The sequence below is a fragment of the Anoplophora glabripennis genome, unplaced genomic scaffold, assembly GCF_000390285.2.
Source record: "Anoplophora glabripennis isolate ALB-LARVAE unplaced genomic scaffold, Agla_2.0 scaffold215, whole genome shotgun sequence".
In the NCBI taxonomy this organism is placed as follows: Eukaryota; Metazoa; Arthropoda; class Insecta; order Coleoptera; family Cerambycidae; genus Anoplophora; species Anoplophora glabripennis.
Window position 1 is genome coordinate 522,544 of NW_019416309.1, and position 12,903 is coordinate 535,446.

The window sequence follows — 12,903 nt, forward strand, 5'->3', positions numbered from 1 at the left end:
GCTCAGGAATAATCGGTAATCACACGAATCCGATCTGATCGAGGTAATTTTTTGTTTCCAATAAGTGTAACATCAATAACACCAATTGGATTGCGTTTGCGTGACGTTTCAGATAAAATTGAGCGAAACGAAATTTTTTATAAGTATAGAACAAATTTATTACTGAGAGCATTGTTAAAAATCACAATTAACTACAATATCGCACTGATTGTTCCAGACCAAATTCCTTATTATTTAATTTAATCGAATCATGTTACATAAATAATACCTAATTGAAGTACCTGATTTCACATATGGGTTACGAATATACCTAAATTTTATTTGCAATTTTGCGGTTTTGTACAATTTTATTGACAGTTACATAGTTTATTTCTGAGGCAATGTCACAGTTTTAAGTCTGGTCTGTTTCTGGCTTCATCTGGTGTGCCTCAAGGGTCAGTACTGGGGCGACTGTTATTTATTTTATTTACAAAAGTTGACTTTGATGTTTACCAATTGCTTTCATCAACTGTTATGACAGTCAACTACTCATTTATCTGCAAACTACGACTTTGTTATTCAAAATTTAGTGAGTTTTGATATGATAGAATCAATGAATGAGTGAATTAATGAATTAACGAATAAATGGATGAGTGAATGAATGAATTCATGGATGAATGAATGAATGAATGAATGAATGAATGAATGAATTAATGAGTAAATAATAAAAAAAAAAATAAATCAAATTTTGCTGTAATGCAATTCTCTGTAAATTTACACTTATGATCCATTTTCAGGGATATTTTTTTTAATTTAAGGTTACATTAAGTTTATATAAATTTTACAGATACCTACTTTAGGAACTTTAGGATATTATAAATCGCGTTTCAGTATAACTATTGCTTCTACGATATTTAATAGTGTATGAATGACGTGCCATAACTAATCCCCTATTACTCGCGGCAACAGGCAGCAGGTCTAGATATAGATTTAGTTAAATCTAACGATTCGCCTGGAACAACACTAATCTACGTCTGGCTTATTTAGATAGGATGTATCAGAAAGGGCTGAAAAGAGAGAATTAGCCTAAAGCATCAGCAAAGCCAGTCACATTAATTTGAATTTGTATACATAAGTAGCGTTACCAAACCAGACGAAATTTATAATTCAGTGTTGCTTTGCACCAGTCTTAATCCCCCGTTGTAAACGTTGGAGAAACGTGTGTTTTCGGGGGGGATCATTTAAAAACAATATTCGGGCAAAAATGTACAGCGCGAAAATTAAGCAAAAGAGTTTTTTTTTTATCAGAAAAAGGAAAAAGGCAAATAAATCACCAGCCGGTGAACAGAATCAGCCTCGCGTATTAAAGTTATTTTACTCTCATCTGCTCGGTTTCGGTATCTGCCCGTGTGTGTTTATTTAATTTGAAAATTAAAACGTATTTATTAAAATAATTCGAGGCCGAACATTGTTCTGTATGAAATTTTAATAACAGTAGGTATTGCGCGCAAATATAGCACTAACATTCATCAGTTAATTCGCACATGGAATATATGCTACGCGATCCATTACAAAAGCAGGCAATTACTATATATTTTAAAAAAATTAATTAAAGCCATTGTTATATCAGCGGGGAATGTGCAATATGCAAATTTTGCTTCGTTGTTTCGTTAAATGAATTATTCCGAAAATATTCCACGCGTTAAATTAATATTATTTTTGGCGTGGTTTTATAAAAAGAATTTTCGATTATAAATATTTTACGGTACATTCATTTTATTTTCTCATACTATCTTTTAAATGTGTGTAATGTGTAAAAAAATCACCTGTTTTGTTACAAATTGATAAGACGTGTATTATCTTTCATGTTCTACAATGTCTATGACAAACTTTGAAAGTTGGTTAATTTCAAACATTTTTTCTTATATGAACATAGGTCCTATTCGTTTTTGTTTACGAGTTACAAACATTTTAAAATATATAATTTCATATTCATAAGAAAAAATGTTTGATATTAACCCTTGGTAGTTGTTGTATGTAAATATCTTAAGTTATAATTATTTGAATGAGACACCTCAAAATTATTTACGTTTTTGTAAATGTACATTTTTTTAATATAACAATTCTGGAATGACCAAAACAGGTATATTAAATAAATAAATTTTGGCAAAGGAATAGTTAGATTACGTTAAATCGGATGTTGAAAATTTTAGTGCAAAAATTCCGTTTTCATTAACATGGTTTGCTTGTCCAAATATTAATAGTAGATTCCACGTCACAACTGTTTTATTTTCCAAATACGGGATGTTCCTTATTAATGAAAATACGTAGTTTATTATCCTGTATAATGTATATAAAAAACGGAGGTTTCTTTATGGGTGCATGATCAGAAACTGAAGCTACACACCAAATTGAATTAAAGCTCTTTAATCATATACTTTTTATGTAATTAAAAAGTACGATTTATTTAGATACTTAACACTCGAAAATTAAGGTTTTCCAGGTACATCTTTATACGAAATTCTTTCGCAAATTAGTGATAGAATTTGCCATTAAAATTTGGCCAAATAGTTTCATTACAATTTGTATGTATTGTTACCAATTTTGATTCTTTTAGGAGATTTAGATGTAAATTAAATAATGAAAACCGCATCTTGATACATTGATTCGTTTGAGAGATACTTAAAGGGCGTTCTTAGATTTTGCCAGTTTTTTATGATGAACTATAACTTTTTTTTTTCACCCATAATTGTGTTTTTTTTTACGAAAATGATAACAAATCGCCAAAAACCAATGTAACGCAAAAAATACTAAATTTATACCATTAGCGTACTTAACTCGAATGACTGACATTTTTACCGGTTGTTTCAACTTTAAAATCAAAATTCTTAATAAGTATTGGGCGGAATTATAAAATTTAAAGTCTGTTGTAAAGAGAATTGTAAGAGCTTTCAAAAGAAATATTACTCAACCCCCAATGCCATTTAAATATTTTGGGGTGATGCTTACTCTTGCTTGGGGGTGAAAGTGGCTGAGTCAAAAATACCAGCAAAGAATGTCCCCCTTTAATCTAAAATCGACGGGTCTGAGCGTTTTTCTACAATCTTGACGCAGTTCCAGAAAATGGCTCTGTTTCGTTTTCATTTGGCCACCATGTATATCTATTTTTTTTTAATAGAAGGATCCACCTAAAATTTCTTTTCAAATTCGTGTCATATTATGATATTTACTAAAATGTTTTTAACTGAAAACCTCTAAAATTTAACAAACATACGTAAATTTTAAGTCGTCACAAAAAAATAATGAAATTAAATGAATCGATATATCCAGATGCGTTTTTAACATTTAATTTTTATTACTACTTTTTTATACTTAATCGGGAAATAGAAATCCCTTTGAAAGTACCAACGTTGATCTTAATACTTATCTCAATAATTTCTAATTATTAGTTATATTTTTCATTGTGAATGATAATTTTTCTTAATTTGGTTGTAAATTTTCACTTATAATACCACTAGAGCTTCAATTATTACTGGAAATTTTTTCGAGCACACGAATTTTCTAAAAAATATTTGTGTGCAAGGAAAAATTTCCAGTTTTTAATTGAAGCTAGAGTGGTATTCGGTAAGAAAATTTCACAATATAATCAAAGTAACTTACATACATATAACATTAGGTTAAATAAAATACAACTAACCGACTTTAGTTAAGCAAAATAATAAAAAATAAGTCGATAGTAGATCAATCCCTCAGTTTTCCACATACTCATTTTACTAAAGTTGGTAGAAATATATTTTCTTACAAAGAACCTTAAGCACTATGTAATATCAATAAAATTCATATGTATATATTATTAAGAAGGCCATGGAATCCATGTCAAACAAGGTAATCGTGACTTTTGACGTTATTTGACCATTTTCTTTAAAATCGTTGTGTTGTACAATTGAAAAATGGAGCGGTTTGAGAAATACGTTTTATGCAAGTTTTGCAAAAAAGTTAGTGAAATTAAAATGTATCATCGGAACCTAAAATTTTTAATGTATTTATTACAAGAATGCGGGCCAGAAATTTATTCGCCAAACTTGTTTGGGATTATTAAAAATCATTTGCTTCTTGTGTGTAAGAAATATGGAGCTCTTCGTGGATCACAGCAGAATAAGATTGTTTCAAAGTACTACATTTATTTTTTGAAACATAGACATTTTATAAATTTTAGTGAATGTGTGCTTGTTTATTCCCCATTAAGAAAAGAAGACGTGGCTGAGGAATTTCAGCAACATTTGGACGCTTTAATTAAAACTACTAAAAGTACATACTTGGTAAATAATTATTTATAAATGATTTGTACTTATTAAATTATGATAGAATAAATTTGAAGTTAAATATAAATGTCATTTTATTTATAAATGTCAAAAAATTTCCAGTGTAATTTCATGCTCCTTACCCCAAGGAAGAGAAAAATTTCCGGAAATTTTCTTAGTTGCTATAGTAACGCTACAAAATACAGGCCTTTAATTGGCTGAAAAATACTATTGTGAAATTTTCTGCAAAATATAGCACGAAAATTAAAATATTCACCCTTTGTTATGAAAAAAATAATTGATATCACATAAAGAGTATCGACACTGGTGTGATTAAAGAAAGTCTTATATAATTAAAAAAAAATCAAATAACATTTTTTCTTTTTTTTTAATTAACTATTTTTGTTTCAGCTCCCCGTCGCAACAGGCAGTAGAGAAGAAACCAATTTTAGGCTACAATCGTTTTGAATATTATTCCATCTAAATAGTTCTTCATCAATTATATATGAACTCATGACCTCCATTTTCTACATTTCACACTAAAGTCGCCGCTAACAAAGGTTAACGCGGAATTAAAAGCCAGGCCAGGAATTGTCGTGTTATAAAATTATAACCAAGCGATCGTTAAAGGGACGATAAACAGCCGTAATGTCTAACAATTTGCTGAAGTTTCTAACCTTTGTTTGCAGGAGAATTTAAACATCCCCTGTAAGGCCGAAGGCCCACTGCCATTTGCATTGTAGTAGACCCTTTTCATCCCCAACCTGACCACCCCTCATTAAAGTAATTCATGAAAATTCCACCGAGGGCTAATAAAAGGGTAACCGAAAGGAGCTAGGTGGGATTTTCGTCGATCCAAAATGTATAGATGTTTGTTGTAGACTGTATAGGATTAATCATTAATATTATTAATGTGTGTAATAACAGGTTTTACTTTGTATGATTTGTAATTCTCGTTTTAAATTTTATCGATATTTTTTACTTAACTAAGTATAATCAATGTGGACGTGGAACTTAATCATGTATCATTGTATTTGACACATTCAAATAAAAAATAATAAAATGTTTAATAAACCACTCTTTGTTTCAATTAATCCATAATCTCGATCTTATGTATATTATGATTACTATTTTAAAGTAAGAATTTGCTCTGGTAGACATTGAGGCAGCATACTTACTTACTGACTTTGTGTTACAAAAGAAAATACGCATATAGGTACTTATTTTATAAATGCAATAGGTAATATACATAATATAATAATAGGTATTAATCTTAACTATTCACAATATTTTACATTATATTACATTTGTACATTTGTACATATACACACATTAATATCTCGTAATTAGTTATTCCCATAGTATTAATAACGATTTTAACGTCTTTTATTTGTATCTTTTAAATTCTATTTACTAATTGATTCGATTCCGTTTACTTTAAATTTGTTTAATAGTTGTTCTAACTACCGACTCACAGTGTCAGAGCGATAATAAGGAATTGTGTCAGTACAAGAAGAAGAAGAAGAAAACAGACGAAATAACATAACCTTAAATTTGAGAAGAATGTAACATGTAACCTTGTTTTTGTTCATAATAATGACTCTTATAGACTATACAGAAGGAAATAATAATGCTGGCGATAAAACATCGGCAAATAGTACAGATCAAAATAAATCACCTATAGAAAATGAAGGTAGTCAGTGGGGCTACGATTTATACCCAGAGCGAAGACAATCATCAAAAAATGCGTCAATTACGGATTATTTGAAAGGCAAAGGCAAGGAAAATATAGAAAAAATAAAGTGCGAAAGAAACGTATACAAATGCATCAAAGAAAGTCCTCTCGTGAAGCTTATGATGGGAGCGTTGAAAGCCTCAGGCTGTGCCGTCGATATCCGTAGACACATTTCATGCGAAGAATGTGCTCCTCATGTAAGTGGAGGGTACGATCCTATTCTCAACCAAGTAAGTATCAAATAATAAATCACGTAGGCAATTTACTGATACGTTTCTTTGGTTTTAGGTAATAATCTGCCAAAACGTGGCGAGAAAAGAGGGTATCATACAAGGGGTATTAACACACGAAATGATCCACATGTTCGATTACTGTCGAAACGATCTAGACTTCAAAAACATCGACCATTTGGCATGTACCGAGATCCGTGCTGCGAACTTAGCTCACTGTAGTTTTCTATCGGCTTGGATGAACGGAGATGCATCGCCGCTGAACATAAAGGAAGCTCATAAGGATTGCGTTAAGAGTAAAGCCTTAAGTTCTGTGGTGGCAGCTAGGAATATCTCAAAGTTGGAAGCGATAGACGCGATAGAGAGGGTGTTTCCCAAATGTTACCCAGACTTGGAACCCATTGGTAGACGATTAAGGAGGAATTCCAATGATATGTATAAGGCTTACGAGGAAGGGTTTTATTATGGTTACGAAAACACATAAAATTTGTAGAAAGCAGGGTTTAAAAATAGGAACCAGTTGTAGATAATAATCTTTGTACCTATACATCTTGTTATATGATTAAAGTATACATATTGAAACAGAGTTTTGATGAACTAGGTATATGAACTACTTTTTTAGAATTATTTTGTTAATATTCCAGAATTGTACTTTTTGCAACTACAGAATGGGATCTGTTCAGTATTTACATAAATATTCTTTGATTTAAAATTGTTATAACGGTTGGTCTGACTAAAAATTGGTCTTTATTAGATATTTTGTGTATAAAATAGTGAATATAACAAATTATTTTTGGAATTAAGCACGTCTTCAATTTGTCCTATAGGCAACACAGCATACACTCACTCCGTAAAGTGAGTTACAGCGTTTTAAGTACATCGCTCGCGTTCGTGTAAATGTTGGATACAATATATAAAACACAATCTTCCAAATAAAACTTTTGCTCCTGTTCAGTTTATTTTTTAAAAGATAAAAATCTAACAATTAACTAAGTTAGGTGTTTTATTAGTAGTACAGCTAGTGAGAATCAGAATGATTAAAAATTTTGTATAAGTCTGCACTTATTTGAATGAAAAGTGAGATGAATAGATCGTTCTTTTGTTATAACTTCTACTTCTGGGATACCTACCCCAAGGGTTGAATTTAGGTACACATAAATGACATTCTGCATTTGGTATGTTTCAAGTTATTACATGCAGATGATCTAAAAATTTATTGTAATATTCTTAACATTGATGACTGTTTGTTATAAAAATATTTTAATGTTGTATGTACTTGATGTAAGTCAAAATTAAATTCCTTATAAATGTTCTATTATATCTAATAATAATTTAACTGTTTCGATATAATATTGATAATGTTGCTGCGATCAGACAATTTCTTTTTTGCTCATATCGAAAATATAAATTCTTTAGCTAAAAAAATGTTAGGATTTATTTTAGAGAATTCTCCAATGTTTCTGTATTTAAGAAGTGTTTTGTTGGTAGTAATTTAGAAAACAGTGTTCTTGTGTGGTATTTTATTATGCAACACATATAAGTCGAGTTGTGAATATATATTTTTGTTTCCTGAATAATGCACTGATTATTCTGTATTACTTTGTGAGGATGATTCGTGTTTTTTTTTTAAGTACAAGACGTTATTAATTTTTCCCTGTGGAAAATGAATAATTAGGTAATTTTATGATATCGACAGCATATATATCCATAAAAATGCAGTATTTGAAAAAAAAAAAATATTACTTTACCAAAGTTTCCTGTGCTGAAGAAAGAACTGCACTTTAAAATATATATTTACTCGTGTTCCAAAAATATTTATCTGAAAATAACTGCAACTGTCATCAGAAAATATATTCACTTTTTTTTTAACGAATGCAACTTGAATTTACCACGTTTAAAGCTATTTGAAATAAATTATGCACTTACCTATTTCCGATATGTATCTTCTAAATCTAAACTGTAAGTGCCCCTACATACTTTGTTGTTTTGTTTTCCATAAATAATATCAAGCCTATTATGAGAGGTGTTTAAATATCGCTTGGATGAGCACAAAGATTTAATATATCTTCGCTAGTTATAAACCTATCGTGCCAAAACAAATGAAAACCCTAGTCATTAAGCTTGGTCCGTGAGCCAACTTTATATATTACATTAATTTATCTGCATTTGTCTCTTCATTAAAATGTTCCATTGTGAATCGGGCGAACTGGATGGAATACTGAATGTACCTACTACATTTACAATGAAAGTTTTCTATAAATATACCGTTGTATAAGCATTAGTCGCAGACGGATAGTTTTTCAAATACATTATTGTTCCTGCTTTATTATTTCATTCCAAACTGAAGTCAGTAAATTAAAAAAAAGTTGACCTGTCCAAATGAATCCAAACTAACTATTAATTTTCCAGTTGTTGCACTTCCTGCTAGTGGTAGTTTTTGAATCAATTTATTGAACTGTATATTAAGAATATCCGCTTTTGACTTGAACTAAACCTAAAAAATTCTATTTCAAAAACTTTATAAGGAACCGCACAACATATTTTTTACATTAAATGCATCAGCATCTCAAATATGTTAATTTGATATCAAAATATGGATTTCTATTAAAAAAATACGGATTTGCATTTAACAAGTCATCGGTGCATAAATATATTACCTAACCATGTCGATACGTCTTACGATTATTGCAAGTAAAATGTTTATTACCAAGCAATTCAGGTTTTTCTCCGTAAACGAATCCTTTGCTACTATAGGCTATCGAATATATCGAAGGTTAAATTTTAATATGATTTATAATACGGCTCTGATTTGTGATTTCAATGGTATAGAAAAATAAAGAAACTGTTATAGTTAGTTAATTTGGTACATATTTATTTTTAAGCTGGGGAGTGTTTCAAAATCGATGCTAGCAACTTAAACTGTATCTTTCATCCATATATACTTTTATTTATAAGACTAGATACCTACTTAAAATTTACATATTTACTAAACGACTGAAGTTGCAGTTTCGTTGCTTCAATTTTTGTGACACTTATCCACGAATAATTAATAATTTGAATAATTAATGTAGAAAATTAAGGTAAGACGAAGGAAAAATAAGTGCTCAAAAAGTAGAAAACGCCTCTGTTTTATATTCGTCTGCTTTTTCCAGTGTGGGATTTTTATTAGTCAAAACTATTTTAATAAAATTAACCCTTGAGTGATTCTTATTCATTTGTTTTGAAAATTTTGTCCGCAGGTGGCAAAATACCAAATAAATAAAATTTAAAGAAATAAAAACTATGCCACAAAAAATAGTAGCTTCAGACAATATAGTATCTATAGTTTTTCTCTGTGTGCGATATTTCTAGTCAAAAATAAGAAAGAGTTTATAAGAATGCTTACCATTGGTCCATTTTCTGGCGGGTCACAAGACTTGAAATAATTATTATGATACTGAACGGACTAACTAATGCAAAAAATTATAGGGTCAAAAGAATTTCCGAAATCTTTCCGTGAGTTTCCGTGTGAATTTTTTTTTTAAATTTTTTAATTAAATTTATATTAAAGTTCAATACCCAAACCAGGTTTCGACCAAAATTTATACCGTTTTTTGAAACAAATTTCTAATTAATTTTTGTGCAGTCTGTAAACACTTAAAAAACAGTTCTTTTTTCAAAATTACCCATTTTCTTCTCTGAATGAAAAGTTCAAAAAAGTTTTTTTTTAATCAATTTAAATTTTATTTGCGGTAAAAATGGAAGTAAACCTCAAAAAAAAATTATTTCCATTTTAATCACGATTATGAAGTGTTTAAGCTCAAAAAAACGTGATGCTTTAATTTTTTTAAAAAGTTTGACTGTTTCAAACAAAGAAATGGTTCACTAGATCGAGATGAAATTTCACAGGGTTCTTCTGGGTATATCGAACTGTAAAAGTCATGCTTAACATTAATCATTTCGTGAATATTTCTAATTTAGCTGTCAATTTTCTAAAAAAACATGAATTACCTTTTTTCCTGTTTTTTTAAATTCTTGTAAAAGATGAAAAAAAAATTTTTCCGAATAGTTGTAACAGCATGATATAGGAAATTTATTCCAGTTTTCGAAACTGCCCTTCAATTCTCTGTACGACCATTTGTCGCCGAGATATCGATGATTGAAAACAAAAGGATACTTTTCCATTAAAAGTCGGATATTCCGATGAAAAATGGTCGTATCAAAATTAAAAAAAAAAGGAAATTAAACCTGAATAAACAAGCTATCTGGTCCTTGCAATGGCTTAGCTGAAAAAAAAATTTCCAAGCCCGTGAACTTAGAGCTTTAAAATGCTTTTTTTAATTCCCGATACGACCATTTTTTACCTAAATACAGTCTGTCAAAAATTACGGAAAAAATTCGGAAATTCTTTGGATCCTTTAATTTTTTGCATTAGTTTATCTCAAAGGAGTTTAAAGCAAATGTCTATATCTAGAAACATAAACCTTTGTCGCTCTGTTTCTCAAACAAGAAATATTTGCTGATCTACTTCAAAATCCTGGAATACTACAATACCCTGTATATTATATTATATATATGATTTGATAATTACCACAATTAATTATAATAATTACAGTGAATGAGCAGGGAGTGACAGCATCAAGTAATGTATTCTTGCATTGTAAAATATGTTCAAATGCATAAAAATTTCTATGTAATTGCATTTGTGGAACGATTCCACCGCCCCCCTCTCTCTTACCCAATGGCGCTATCGGGAGATGTGAGCAAAGTCCAACTATCCTGGCGTTCTGATTAATAATCAATATAGGTGTAATTAATGAAATGTTAATACATCTGTCGTTAGAAAACACGTTATGTTTACAACAATTCAACATTTCTGTTGTCGGAAGAAAAACGTACTTATACCGGCAACTCCTCCAGGTTCTAGAGGTTATGAGTAGATCTAGGTCGATAAATCAAACGTATCAGCTACAATTACGTTGCTTAACATAATTACATTGTTTTAATAAATTACTGTGCAACATTTACGCAGTTTTCATGTACGTACCTATGGGTTGTCCAAAATTAAGTAGCGTTGTTTTTTTCACAAGAACAAGTTGAAGAAATCTGTACAGGAATCTACAGATGATTTCCAGTGTAACTAAGAAAAAGCCTACATTTATGAAAAATCTGACTCAAAGTTTCCTTTAAATCAACGAAAATGCATAAATAAAGTTCTCAAGCGTGGCCAATTAAAAATATCATCAGAGGCAGGCACTTTCTACTTAAAATAATGTTGATATTAAAGATGCTTGATAAATTTACGTTTATTTTAGTGTCGGTGAAAATAGAACCCGCCGCCCTTTCTCTTCCGCCGCCGTAACTTCAGCACAACTCTTAAAAATATCCAGGAAATTGGTTGTAATATAGTGCGTCGGGTATCGGAGTTATTTTTGAAATTATTTTGTTTGTATTATGGCAGCTTGTTGAGCTTTCATATCGAAAAGAGATGAAAAGTTTCAATAACAAGCTGATATTTTTGTGCTACTTCTTTTTTTGTATAAATATGAGCCTCCACATGGCAGTTTCACACAGAATTTACTACACTTTCGATTCGTTCTGAAGGTGTAAAAATTTATCAAACTGTTGGAATTATAAAAGAAATCGGATCGTGCCTTTTTTAAATAAATCCTTCCTTAATTTTGTTTGTTCCCTCGCAGGCTTGAAAGAGAGTGAACTGCAATTAGCAACTCAATTCAGAGGATTCTTGATATCATAGTAGTTAATTAAAAATACATGTATTTACAGGCTCTATTTATGTTTCTCGTGGAGTCTTTAACCTCCCAAATCGACAGTAACATGTACATAACACCTGATTATTTTTGAAATATAACTTGAAAATATGCTTACGGGACAATATTTATTTATACATTCTGAAGGCTAAGTTTAGCCTGATTACGTCAAACCAATAAAAACATTTTATTTTGAGTATTGAGGATTTATTTATATTCGCGGAATTTTGGTATATAAAATATAGAAAGACGTTACTCAAATAGAAAAGATTTTATTTAGAGGTTTGTCGGCGAAGCAAGTTGGTTGCTAAGTGAATTAGATGCTTGCACATGCACGTTGTTTTTAAAGGTACTGCATCGATGCATATAAATCCTTGGCGTAACCTTGGTGTTACTCGTAGGAAGACTCGCTCGACGCTTCCGTTATTGAAATAGTTGTGACATTATAATTATTACCGTGGTTTTCTTCATAAATGATGATTTACATTTCACTCTGAGATTTTATGAGATTAATGTTAACACACAATTTTTCTGACACCAAAATGCTCTTGGAATTGAACATTGTGAAAATGGATCATGAGAAAAGCCATGCAGGTTGACATTGTTGCGAACCTTTTTTACATTTTTATTATTATTTAGATATATGTAAACACGAATCTTGGCTTTAGCTTCCAGGACACTTTATTATCATAGATTTGTATGGGAGGTTCATTTACCAAATGACTCTATATAGAAACTACCACTGCAAGATAGTTTCAGTGAGGGCATAAGTCCATCGAAGACGACCCAACCAGTAGGAGGTCTTTAGACACAAACAGTCGCGATGTCTGCAGCAAAGAAAAAGCAATGGTTTATGAAGATCGTAGTTTGAAAGCATCTACTATTGCAAAAGCATTAAAAATATAACA

General features: G+C 30.4%; 2 protein-coding genes across 2 annotated transcripts in view; both read left to right on the forward strand.

The window, feature by feature from the left end:
• Window positions 1-4,934, forward strand: part of LOC108912195 (midkine-A-like) — a 95,384-nt gene extending 90,450 nt beyond the window's left edge. The window contains exon 6 of the mRNA XM_018717375.1: window positions 4,692-4,934. Coding sequence (XP_018572891.1) covers window positions 4,692-4,714 — 23 coding nt within the window. The 3' untranslated portion in view covers window positions 4,715-4,934. The remainder of the gene's footprint in view (window positions 1-4,691) is intronic.
• A 904-nt stretch (window positions 4,935-5,838) lies between these two features.
• Window positions 5,839-6,827, forward strand: LOC108912202 (mitochondrial inner membrane protease ATP23 homolog). The gene is made up of 2 exons (XM_018717381.1): window positions 5,839-6,245; window positions 6,304-6,827. Exons 1-2 carry the CDS (start codon window positions 5,877-5,879, stop codon window positions 6,727-6,729), a joined length of 795 nt encoding a protein of 264 aa, XP_018572897.1. The 5' UTR covers window positions 5,839-5,876; the 3' UTR covers window positions 6,730-6,827.
• The last annotated feature ends 6,076 nt before the right edge of the window (window positions 6,828-12,903 follow it).

What these genes read in the sequence shown, in the direction of transcription:
- LOC108912202 (XM_018717381.1), top strand. Translation starts at nt 5,877, where the DNA reads ATGACTCTTATAGACTATACAGAAGGAAATAATAATGCTGGCGATAAA. An exon ending in ACGATCCTATTCTCAACCAA is followed by an intron (nt 6,246 to 6,303) that starts GTAAGTATCAAA and finishes CTTTGGTTTTAG; the next exon opens with GTAATAATCTGCCAAAACGT.